The 13,336-nt window shown below is 44.5% G+C and overlaps 1 protein-coding gene across 1 annotated transcript in view; it reads left to right on the top strand.

Moving 5' to 3' along the window:
• wscd1b (WSC domain containing 1b) overlaps positions 1 to 5,378 on the top strand; it is a gene marked incomplete at both ends in the record, with an annotated part of 45,768 nt that extends 40,390 nt beyond the window's left edge. The window contains 3 exons of the mRNA XM_083640531.1: positions 592 to 756; positions 863 to 1,063; positions 5,026 to 5,378. Of these exons, the coding sequence (XP_083496657.1) occupies positions 592 to 756; positions 863 to 1,063; positions 5,026 to 5,378 (719 nt within the window). The remainder of the gene's footprint in view (positions 1 to 591; positions 757 to 862; positions 1,064 to 5,025) is intronic.
• Positions 5,379 to 13,336: the final 7,958 nt, after the last annotated feature.

Here is a 13,336-nt window from a genome sequence, read left to right as displayed (position 1 = left end):
CTGACAACCAGGCTCTCAGGCGCGCGCCATTATCGCTATTGCGGTAAAAACAATACTCCTGGAATGCAAGTTTTAACGAGCCAGTTACATTTATTTGCATTCCCAGACATTACCGTTTGATTTATTTAGTATGTTCCATACAATTGGCCAAGTTAGTAGTTAGTTTATGGGCTAGAAATTCTGTCAGATGACAGGCACTAGGCGCCATTTTCTCTTTCATTTGGAAGAGAAAATTATCCTGAAATGAAGATTTGATTGACGCGATATCGCGAATGTCGCGATATGATTGGTTGAAATGGGGTAGAAATTTGATAGTACTAGGTGACGTCAGCACTGTTACTGTTATGAATGAAATCTTGAAAAATTTACTTTTGATGTGGAAGAAGTGTGAAAAACTAAAGATTTTTTTGGCATACATTTTTAAATAGGTGCACTGCATACCCAGTTTATTTGAACTAAAAGAAAAGAAAAGTCATTTTTGGGTTCAGCTCGACTTTAAGGCATCTCCAACATGTGATGTATTGTGATAAGGTGCACTTCTGTTGCATTCCTTTTTATAACTCAACCTGACATCAAAAACTCCACTTCTAGACTCCAGGTGCAAAGAAAGGATGTTCCTGCCTCAGAGGTCCAGCTCCCTGGTGGCGCTCTCCAGTTTTCCTGGGGCAGGCAACACCTGGGTCCGGCACCTGATCGAGCTGGTGACAGGCTACTACACGGGCAGCTTCTATTTTGATGGCACGCTGTACAACAGAGGTAAGGGAAGGCGCCACGCCGCTGCTCTGACTAATCGTTCATGAGCACTCGGTGACTTATTGGCTTGCAACTGGCCAGTATCCAGCCATTCATTCTCTGGTTTCAGGCTTCAAAGGAGAGAAGGACTACTGGAAGAGTGGCCGCAGCATCTGCGTGAAGACCCATGAGAGCGGCCAGAAAGAGATTGAGTTGTTTGACTCGGCCATCTTGCTGATTCGGAACCCCTACCGCTCCCTCATGGCTGAATTCAACCGCAAGTGTGCCGGACATTTGGGCCATGCCACAGATGCACAGTGGAGGAGCAAAGGTAACACGAAGAGATAATAGAGAGGCAACGTTAACGTCACTTCCTGCTTCAGCACTGTACCAGAGATTTTCTTCCGCAATTTATTTTCCCATAGACATTTCATAAAATTCCTATAAAAATAGTTTTACTTGGTCAAACCAAAGAGTTCAGCTATATATTTAGAATCGGGAGAGACCATAGAACATTTCACTCGGACCAAATCAAAAAACAACATTGAAAAAATATTTTCTTCAAACCCGCATTTCATTTTTACATTTTGGTCTGAGTGAATTGTTATGCGGTCTCTCCTGTTTCTAAATATATCTGAACCGTTTGGTTTGAACAAGTAACACTATTTTTATAAGCATTTTACGAAATGTCTATGGGAAAATAAATGGCGGATGAAAATCTCTGGTACAGTGCTGAAGCAGGAAGTGACGTTCCACTTTGGCTCTCTATGGCTTGGTGGTGTCTGTTGTAGTTGCTGTTGCATACTGCCCTGCTGTTGCACAAGGTGATGTAAAGTACAGTACATACTGCCCTCCTGCTGTTGCACATGGTGATGTAAAATACAGTACATACTGCCCTCCTGCTGTTGCACAAGGTGATGTAAAGTACAGTACATACTGCCCTCCTGCTGTTGCACATGGTGATGTAAAGTACAGTACATACTGCCCTCCTGCTGTTGCACATGGTGATGTAAAGTACAGTACATACTGCCCTCCTGCTGTTGCACATGGTGATGTAAAGTACAGTACATACTGCCCTCCTGCTGTTGCACAAGGTGATGTAAAGTACAGTACATACTGCCCTCCTGCTGTTGCACATGGTGATGTAAAGTACAGTACATACTGCCCTCCTGCTGTTGTACAAGGTGATGTAAAGTACAGTACATACTGCCCTCCTGCTGTTGCACAATTTGATGTAAAGTACAGTACATACTGCCCTCCTGCTGTTGCACATGGTGATGTAAAGTACAGTACATACTGCCCTCCTGCTGTTGCACAAGGTGATGTAAAGTACAGTACATACTGCCCTCCTGCTGTTGCACAAGGTGATGTAAAGTACAGTACATACTGCCCTCCTGCTGAAAGTACAGTACATACTGCCCTCCTGCTGTTGCACAAGGTGATGTAAAGTACAGTACATACTGCCCTCCTGCTGTTGCACAAGGTGATGTAAAGTACAGTACATACTGCCCTCCTGCTGTTACACATGGTGATGTAAAGTACAGTACATACTGCCCTCCTGCTGTTGCACAAGGTGATGTAAAGTACAGTACATACTGCCCTCCTGCTGTTGCACAAGGTGATGTAAAGTACAGTACATACTGCCCTCCTGCTGTTGCACAAGGTGATGTAAAGTACAGTACATACTGCCCTCCTGCTGTTGCACATGGTGATGTAAAGTACAGTACATACTGCCCTCCTGCTGTTGCACATGGTGATGTAAAGTACAGTACATACTGCCCTCCTGCTGTTGCACATGGTGATGTAAAGTACAGTACATACTGCCCTCCTGCTGTTGCACATGGTGATGTAAAGTACAGTACATACTGCCCTCCTGCTGTTGCACATGGTGATGTAAAGTACAGTACATACTGCCCTCCTGCTGTTGCACATGGTAATGTAAAGTACAGTACATACTGCCCTCCTGCTGTTGCACAAGGTGATGTAAAGTACAGTACATACTGCCCTCCTGCTGTTGCACAAGGTGATGTAAAGTACAGTACATACTGCCCCCCTGCTGTTGCACATGGTGATGTAAAGCACAGTACATACTGCCCTCCTGCTGTTGCACAAGGTGATGTAAAGTACAGTACATACTGCCCTCCTGCTGTTGCACATGGTGATGTAAAGTACAGTACATACTGTCCTGCTGTTGCACAAGGTGATGTAAAGTACAGTACATACTACCCTCCTGCTGTTACACATGGTGATGTAAAGTACAGTACATACTGCCCTCCTGCTGTTGCACAAGGTGATGTAAAGTACAGTACATACTGCCCTCCTGCTGTTGCACATGGTGATGTAAAGTACAGTACATACTGCCCTCCTGCTGTTGCACAAGGTGATGTAAAGTACAGTACATACTGCCCTCCTGCTGTTGCACATGGTGATGTAAAGTACAGTACATACTGCCCTCCTGCTGTTGCACATGGTGATGTAAAGTACAATACATACTGCCCTCCTGCTGTTGCACATGGTGATGTAAAGTACAGTACATACTGCCCTCCTGCTGTTGCACATGGTGATGTAAAGTACAGTACATACTGCCCTTCTGCTGTTGCACATGGTGATGTAAAGTACAGTACATACTGCCCTCCTGCTGTTGCACATGGTGATGTAAAGTACAGTACATACTGCCCTCCTGCTGTTGCACATGGTGATGTAAAGTACAGTACATACTGCCCTCCTGCTGTTGCACAAGGTGATGTAAAGTACAGTACATACTGCCCTCCTGCTGTTGCACATGGTGATGTAAAGTACAGTACATACTGCCCTCCTGCTGTTGCACAAGGTGATGTAAAGTACAGTACATACTGCCCTCCTGCTGTTGCACAATGTGATGTAAAGTACAGTACATACTGCCCTCCTGCTGTTGCACAAGGTGATGTAAAGTACAGTACATACTGCCCTCCTGCTGTTGCGCATGGTGATAGGTACTCAGTTACAGTGAAGAATGCACTCTTGACCATTGAAATGCCACTTTGAATCCCAATGCTTCGATGAAACTACCCGATGTATAAATGCATTAATCATCACCAGTGTTGGGGGTCGTTACTCAAAAAAGTAATATATTACACATTACTTTAAAAAAAAGTAATGCCTTACTTTACTTCATTACTTTCTGGAGCAAGTAATTCGTTACACTGCTCGTTACATTAATTTTGCGTTACTTCTAAACATCGACTGAGATGCATTGTGACAATTTGTCAGTTAACAACATTACACTTTACGCTACATATTCCCACATATCAGCACAAATCCCTATCCTACAATAAGGAGGACATACACAAGATATTTGTTTCTGAAATGGAGACAACTCCAACTTTGGAGTACTCCACACGAGACGGCAGGATTTATTATTCTCCCCGGGTCCAACATACATACAGCATCAGGCGTTCAGCCATCAAGACAACACAACACTTCCATTGCCTGCCTTTAAAATAAAAGCTCTGTACTGCATCGAGAAACTAACCACTTACAGCCTTCACCATAGAAATATCTTACACTGGCAACATTTCCTCTGACAATGTTTATCTCTGCTTTTCACCTTACCTGCAGCGTGGACTCAGTGACTCTGCTAGCTTTGTGTTTTGGTAGCATGTTGCCTGTTGCCTTCCGATGCTTGTCATGTTCACAGCGGTGGATAAATTGTTTCTGGCCTGGACAAAATTTGCAGGTTACCATCACATTCCTGTCCTTTCGTGCAACAATTCGAAGTACGTGCATAATCCACCCGTCAAAAGTTGTAGACTGCACGCTGCTATTTTCCCCTCCACCCCGCATCTGATCAGTCACTGTGTTTACAATTGTCTAAATTGAGCCATTACGGACACCGTAGTTTCAGAATGGATCGGCTGGAGGGACCCGGACACGTGAACCAACAACTCATCACTCATCATGCTTAAAACCTAACCAATCGTTACTCCTCCCCTCCCCCCAGCCTATCCATTCTAGCCACACAAAGACATGCCTTTACAGTCAGTCAGCTCTTGTATTGCACAATCGAGTGAATGAAACTAGCACAGTTTTCTCGATAATCCTGCAGATTCAAACCCGATCCCACTGAAAATGTAAGAACTTATGTAACGCAAGGAACGACTTAAGTGTTTGATTAGTAACTGTAATGTGATTACTGGATGTATGAACCGTAATGCCTTACACTACTCGTTACCGACAAATGTAATGTGATTACAAAGTAACTACCCCAACACTGATCATCACTGCACCGATGCCTGTGTTCTCCTTTCAATCCAGAATGGCCAGAGTTTGTTGCCAGCTACGCCCCCTGGTGGGCATCCCATGCTCTGAGCTGGCTGAAGTTCGGACAGCGCCTGCTGGTGGTGCACTATGAGGAGCTGCAGAGGGCGCTCTTCCCCCAGCTCCGCCTCATCGCCTCTTTTCTAAACATCAGCATGACCGAGGAGAGGCTGCTGTGTGCCCGGAGCAACCAAGATGGCCATTTCAAGCGTTTGGGGACCCGGCGGCCCTCCTTCGACCCTTTCACTCCCGACATGAGGAAAACGATTGACTCCTTCATTCACACCGTTGACCAGGTGCTGCAGAACAGGAACTTCACTGGACTTCCACAAGAATATCTCCCCAGATGATATGAAAAGGTCATCATGCATAGTCCTTTAAATGAATGGGCCAGGAGGGGTTGAGATTTGCAAGGGAGAGGAGGGGTCCACCACCTCCTAGACCTGTGTAGAGCAGGACAGATTCGCTGTGGACACGTCAGTAGGATGTTGGCAGTGTTTGCTGGTGACCATCTGTGAAGTCACTGGCTGTAATTGGACCACCTGCCAAACTCACTGTGAGAAAACATGAGGACAGGTCATTGTAAAAGACATCAGAGGTTGATGAAAGCCTCAGGGCCAGGACCACTTCATTGAGGGCAGGACACAGGATCAAACAGGATTTGACGTGATTCGTTGACCTGCGGAGTTGGGATTATCTAGCCAAGTGCCTGACTGCACAAATATGAGTCTGCGTTCATCTAGGATGGATTAATTTTGGTTAAAGTTAGTAACTTTTTTGTGGCCGTCAAATATTTAAGTTTGGTACAGTATTGACTTTTTAGCATTATACGCATATCAGTTACAAAAGTCAAACTAACAACTTAACCACAGAAACATGACCTGGATTATATTTCTGTATCAAACTTTTGTCCGTTTACAGTAATGATAGAGTGGAGGAAAAGCATACAGCATATGGACTCCCAGTGCAGAAAACACCAGATGACTGTACACGAACTCTGAGTAAATCCATGCTAAATTTACATCCGATCAATGTGAAACTGCTTTAAACTGTATATGAAACCAACTGTCACCTGCTTTGTTCATTAAATGCGTTCAGTTTGCAGGCTGAATCGTCAGTGGAGTTGGAAAACGTTAACACACCTGCATTACTTGAACTATTTTCCCCCCAATGAAGCAAGATGATACAGTGCAGCACCGTGTCAACAGGGTTGTGGATTTAGCCGCTATATATTGGAGCAGCATGTGAGAACACTGCCAATATGAAGGACATTGTACAAACGGGTTGTTTACCCAGTTGCCACAAATAGTGGGCTAGATGAAAGCAAACACTCGTGCTATTCCCACCAGTCTATACAAAATTGCGCTAGAGACTCAATTCCAGCTTGATATTTTAGATTCTAGATTATTTTAATAGCCATAGTGAGTAAACATTACAAATGAGGACTTTGTCAAATTTGTGCAGTATGCAGTGCAGCGATCACAGCAATAGCTAAATATGGAGCAGACAGAAAGACAATCTTCAAATCATAAAGTGCAAAGTAAAAGACATTTAAAGTGACATATACTGTAGTCATGTAAATGACCATGTAATAAGTCAATGTAAAATGTCCAGTAAGTCCCTAAGTGATATGGAAGGGGGGGACTGTGTACATGGGATACTGTCCATGTAAAAGTACATGTAAGATGTCAAGTAAAGTCCCTGAAGTGTCCGTGGGAAAATGTCCATGGGGGCAGCTATCGTTGCAGAGCCAGATTGCTCGGGTGGGGAGGGGAAGGGGGGGGCTTTTGTGGGGGCTTTCGGGTCTCATTGAAGAGGCATATAGCAGTTGGTTAGAAGCTGTCGCTGTGACGGGACGGGAGGTTCTGGTACTGATCAGTCTTCTGTATTCAAATTTGAATGTGGTGGTAATGTAATTATTTTCCCCCATAGACGTGCAGCCAATGGTGCCATCTGGTGGTTAAACAAGCACACCTTCAGATGCTTACTGTACTTTTCCAGTTGAAAAGTGATGCTTGAAAATAATCAACTGATCAATTAAAGAAGCAAAAAGGCAGACTAAAGAGGAGGTTACACTCATGTATGTTGTTGTGCCGAGACAGAGTAATTAGAAAAACATTTAGAGCAAGAAACACTAGTAACAGATCAGGAACATAAGCCATTGCAACACAGGTGAACTCCATCTTTCACAGTCTGCGGATGAATTTGAACTAGTACTGCAGCAGGGACATGGCCCAAAGCCCAAATGGACCCACAGTTTTTTAGTTTCGTTTTTGTTTTGTTTTATAATCACATTGGCATTTAGCCTTGACTACAAGTGCCATTTATCTTGGAAATCCTGGACTCCACGAGCAAGTTGCGTCTCACCCGCTGTAAGACAAGACTCCTTGGCAGAGGCAAATGCTGCAGTTCACAAAAGCATCAAGCACACAAGCTGGTCTCCATGTGGCTTTGATATTACTGGGCCCTGCCTCCAAGCTTTGGAGGCAGTGCCCAGTAATATCAAAGCCTCAACCGTTCACTGCTGTGTAAAGTATCTGCATTGCAGGCGAGCCCTCTGACCCATTTCAGTCAAATGCATAGACGCTGGAGAATTGGAGTTTCTCGCTGCTGCACTTAGAACAAAGCCTTTGAATGTTGAGCGGCCTCCTGCTGCTGACTCTGCAGCTGGAGTGTTCCAGTGTAGGCTACACAGCGTAAAATGAGTCCAGATGAACAGATGAAAGGAGGTGGCCATGGGGCTACTAGTTCTGATGGATCGCAGCCGGCCGGTGGTGATGTGGCAGCTGCTCCTGTAGGACTCCATCTTGAAACATCATCCAGTGGGGGTTTCAATGAAGCTGACTGTTGACAAAAGGCTTCATGCAGGTGAGAACATCACATTTGTGGCATCCATCTCTGGAGCTTCCAAATGCTAAACATCCATCTCTGGAGCTCAGGGCCGCTGGAAGTCAGTTTAAGCAGGGGGTGCTGGGAGGAAGGGACTCTCGGTGGGGCCCGCAATTTGGCGTTTTTTTTTTTACATTTTTTTGCCATATTTAGAGGAATATCTCATTTTAAATTAACATTACGATACTGTTGTGATGTAATTATTCAGAATTTTCTCCTTTTCTCACTCATTCAGAGCAAAAAGGGAGATATATAGCATGATGATAATGCTCTATATCTCCCTATTTGCTCTGAATACACCAGTTAACATGACACAGACTTAACATGATAGAAATATTATCAGCAAACTTAATGACTAGACTAATTATTCTGATCTGAATGAATGGCATATATCAAGAAACATTGACTCCTCTCTTTGCTGTATAGTGGGAGGTGCATTTTTGAGTAGGCTATTAAAATAGCATGTCAAGTTCACATTTCTTTATTGCCAGATTAAACAATTCGTATTGGTTGTTGGTTGGTTCAACACAACATGTGCGTGCATGCGCGCTTCTTCTTCTTCTCTAGCCTACAAGCATGTAACTTCCTTGATTGTTATTGTTGATAATTCTATTTAAATAGGCTACATTTTCATTTCCCGACACATTCTTAAACAAGAAAGGAACATAGTGCACTGCAAAATATTTTTAATTAGATTTGTAAAAAAAAAAAAAAAAAAAGGGGGAAAAATTGGGAAAAAATCTAGGGGGTGCTGCCCTACTTCCCGCGGCCCTGCTGGAGCTTCCTAATGCTAAACATCTCTGCAGCTTCCTAATGCTAAACAGTTGCTGTCTTTGTTTCTTTCTTTTTTAACTACCGTGGCATCAGCCTAACCTGTAATCTGGCCAAACTCTACAACAGGCTTATCCTTAACAGGATAAGGGAGGCCATCGACCCCAGACTCAGGCCGAACCAAAATGGATTCCGTGAGAAACGCACTACAGTCTCGCAGATCCTCGCTCTACGAAGAATCATAGAGGAGGTAAAGAAGAACAACCTGCCTGCTGTCTTGACATTCATTGACTTCAAGAAAGCATTTGACTCCGTACACCGGGGGAAAATGATAAAAATCTTGAAGGCCTATGGAATCCCACCACGTCTTCTTGGAGCCATTGAGGCCACCTACACTAACACCACAGCACATGTTGTCTCCCCAGATGGTGAGATGGATACCTTTGAGCTGCTTGCAGGAGTCCTGCAAGGTGATACTCTCGCCCCCTTCATCTTCATCATGGTACTTGACTATGCCCTCCGGCAAGCTGTCAAGGACCATGAATAATCACTTATCCAAACCAAAAGAGCTGGTTAATTTCTCGACCAGAATGTGTGGCTGGATGGTGTTAAATGCTGATGAGAAATCAGCAAAGAGCAGTCTAACGTGATTCTTACTGCCCTCTAGATGTTTGAATATGAGGTTCAGTAAGGTGGCTGTAGCATCCTGCACGCCTCTATTAGCACGGTAGGCAAACTGAAATGGATCAAGCAGAGAGTCAGTTTTTGTTACTAGCTCATCCTTCACTAGTCTCTCAAACTGTTTCATGACCAGGGAGGTTAGGGCCACTGGCCGGAAGTCATTGAGAGATTTTGGATTGGTGCACTTGGCAACAGGGACCACAATCGATTGTTTCCAAAGGGATGGCACCCTCTCCTGGTGGAGTGACAGATTAAAAATATGGCTGAAAATGGGACCTAATTGCTAACTTAAGTTATCTAGGCCAGGGCTTTTTTGGGGTTTGCACCCTTTGAGACATCTTACAGTATTACATTGTGCTCGTCGAAGAAGGGGTTCAAAGGGGCGGCCAGAAGGAGACTGTCTCTCAACACAGAGTGTTTCTCACTAAAATCATGAGTCTCAAATCGACCATAAAAATCATTAAAACTCTGGGCCAGATCAGCATCAGACTGAAAACCATTTAGCTGGATGTTCTTCGTTCTACCTACCTTGAGCCCAGTAATAGATTTCATACTGTGGAACCTAGACTATTCGTTCAGAGCTGAGACTCTATTTTCTCCTTGTGCTTCGTTTTACCTACCCATATCTCATGTCTAATCTCCTTCTGCAGGCTGCGCATGTCAGAGAGGTTTCCTTCTCTGAAGGCCTTTCTCTTACGGCTAAGGAGCATTTTGAGGGACTTAGACACACACAGACACACAGACACAGACTGGCACTTAAACGTATTGTCCAGACACACACAGACACACAGACACAGACTGGCACTTAAACGTATTGTCCAGACACACAGACACAGACTGGCACTTAAACGTATTGTCCAGACACACAGACACAGACTGGAACTTAAACGTATTGTACAGACACACAGACACAGACTGGAACTTAAACGTATTGTACAGACACACAGACACAGACTGGAACTTAAACGTATTGTACAGACACACAGACACAGACTGGAACTTAAACGTATTGTACAGACACACAGACACAGACTGGAACTTAAACGTATTGTACAGACACACAGACACAGGGAGATACCAGCCAGCAGCCACCCTCCTGAGAAAACCAATTTCGGCCACTTCCGCTTGTATCCACGATCTTGTTCTTTCGGTCATGACCCATCCTTCGTGACCATAGGTGAGGGTAGGAATGAAGATTGACCGGTAGAGTCTCAGCTCTCAGCTCTCTTTTCATCACAATGGTGCGCTAAAGCGAATGCAATACCCCTCGCGCTGCTCCGATTCTCCAGCCCATCTCCCAACCTCTAAGCTGAGATTAAAAAAATGCCGCTCCCCTCCCCAGCCTGAGATGATACTCGCACATGTGTTGTGTCATTCGGGATTTGCCAGTCCAGGGACTGTGACTCCCCCTTGGGCGGTCCAGAAGCCGAGTTGTAATCACGTACTGAATTGGACTATGAAAGCCCTCTGGGGGTATTATGCTAGTATAATAAAGTTGATGTTGTGTCTGTGTATCTTTAATTTACCCCACATCCCAGGTCGGATTAGGTTGAAATTTTCCATGTCGGTGGGTTATGATCCGGGGAAGGTCATGGGCAGGGCATGGGACCAGCTGCTTCTCACATCATACTGGGTTATTTAAAAAAAATCACATACAATACAAATTGTACTCTAAGTATTGTGTTTACCATCTGAAAACATTAGTTGTGCCTGCGTAGTTCCTACTTGGTGCTTGTCTACAAACTGTATGATAGTGCCGTCATCGTGAGGTTAACGGGAAGAAAACGCAAAGTGAACTTGCTTTATTAACCAATACTGTGTGGAGGGCCACATATACAGTAGTATATTTTGAGAGACAAGACAAGGGTCGCTTAAAATCAGTCCGCGGGCCACAATTGGCCCCCGGGCCGGGGGCATGCCTGCCTGGTCAAATGTATATTATGCATGTAGTGTTACAGTTGTGTGACCTGTCATGGGATTAAATGTGTGAATTTTGTAAAAAGTACAGCCGAGAGTGAGTTCCTGGCTCCATAGGGTCACAGTATAAAGGTTGAAAAAAAGTAAACAAACTGCAATTTCTCAAACAGTAGCCTACAAAAGATAAATTATAACTGAATTAAGGCGATAAGAGTCCTAGAAGTGGTGACTCATTTAAAGTTTGAATCGAGTGTAAAGATTAAAATATGAAGGAGCAGCAGTTAGTAGTTCAAAGAGGACATGGTTTCAGTAAAAAGTATTGGGCGAAGGTAAATTATAACATTATCATGATGCATTGTGTAATGTGTTAGTCAGACCCAATCCATCACTTGTCACTAGAAGATGTAAACAGGTGCCTACACTGAACATTTTGTCCTATATGGTTTGCCAATAGTCAGTGCTCCCTGCTAACCCAACCTGACTACACAGTCCTGCACAGATAAGGCTGGAATTCATTCTCCAGAATGAAAAAGAAAAACGAGTGATCAATGGATTCCACATTGTTCTCTGTGGTGCCCTCTAGTGTCCTCACAAGGTGGTGCACTCTAGTGTCCTCACACGATGTGCTGCAGGACCCATGAATACTGCTGACACTTGAATGTGCCTCTAATGAGAAGTAGCCTAGATGGTGTTTGGAGGCAGTCCTTTGTGCTGGATGCAGCTTGGTTTGGTATTGTGTTAAAGCAGAAATAGCTGGTACATCATCTGCTGCTGACTGCAGTGTGATTCATTCTCAGCCATTTTGAGAATTATAGTCAAGTCAAGTCAAGTTTATTTGTATAGCACATTTCATACACAGAGGCAATTCAAAGTGCTTCACATAAAATGGTTGACAGGAAAATAAATGAATAAAAGAAGAGAATAAAATGGACATTTAAAAGCATCACAACAAAACTTTAAAAAAGAGTATAAAAGTGCATTAAGCAACAGGCGCAGCAATTGCAAAAAGAGCTAAAAACTTATAGAGGACTCATTGGGTTTGCATAATAGAATAAATCAATTTATCTATATTTAGTCCCCCGACATGCTATATAAGAAACATGACTACACACACATAAAACTCAGGTCTGGGTACGGTGTCCTCTTTTAAGCTCCCCTTACGCGTGCGTCCCTCCTGACGCATCACCTCACCCTCTTGTGAGTATATCCGTATTACGGAACCATCCCCCAGACCTGCAGCTTTTAGCAGTAATTGCAATCATCTATGTTTTAAAACCAATTGTATAATAGTGATTGAGAAACAGCTGTCAGCAGTTAAAAGCAACGGTAAACATAAAAGTCTTTAGTCTATTTTTAAAAGTAAGTAAAGTTGGGGCAGATCTGAGGTCTTCAGGCAATTTGTTCCAGCTAGCAGAACCATAGTGGGTAAGCAACAAACCACTCGCGATCTGTACCATCTCTCTCATCTCATTTGTCGGTGCAAGATGCTACCCAGGCCTAGTTGGCCCCACCAGACGCTAAGGCCAGCCAACAACGGGCGAACCACCTAGCCTGCCAAATTGCCCGACTAGCTTTGAACAAAAGACATCACTCCGGCCAATGCCCACTCCTCAGAGGGCCCTAGCCCCGGAGGCACGGTATGTAAATCCTACTACTGTGCTACGCCCAGCACACTGCCACATTAATACAGTAAAATCTATTAAAGGTAGATGGGGTCACCCATGAGGCTGCCGTGCAGATTTCTGCCAGAAAAGCGCCCCTCCATAATGCCCACGAGGTAGCTAGGCCCCATGTGGAATGTGCCCGCAGCCCTGCTGGGGCCTGCCTGTTTGGCGCCCGATATGCCTGGTGGATTGCCTCCACCACCCAGTGAGAGAGTCCAGACTTGGAGACTGGCTGTCCGCAGCGGTCAGGTCTGAAACAGACAAACAGCTGGTCGGTAGCCCTATGGTCACGTGTCCGGTCAAGATACACTTGCAGGGCCCTGACAGGGCACAACTGAGCCCTCCCCATCCTGAGGAGGGCGGAAAGGCCGCAGCTCCAGAGTCTG

Source organism: Poromitra crassiceps (assembly GCF_964638095.1).
Source record: "Poromitra crassiceps genome assembly, chromosome: 1".
Lineage (NCBI taxonomy): Eukaryota > Metazoa > Chordata > Actinopteri > Beryciformes > Melamphaidae > Poromitra > Poromitra crassiceps.
The sequence above is the reverse complement of the archived record's forward strand: the minus strand, read 5'-3'. Positions and strand labels throughout refer to the sequence as shown.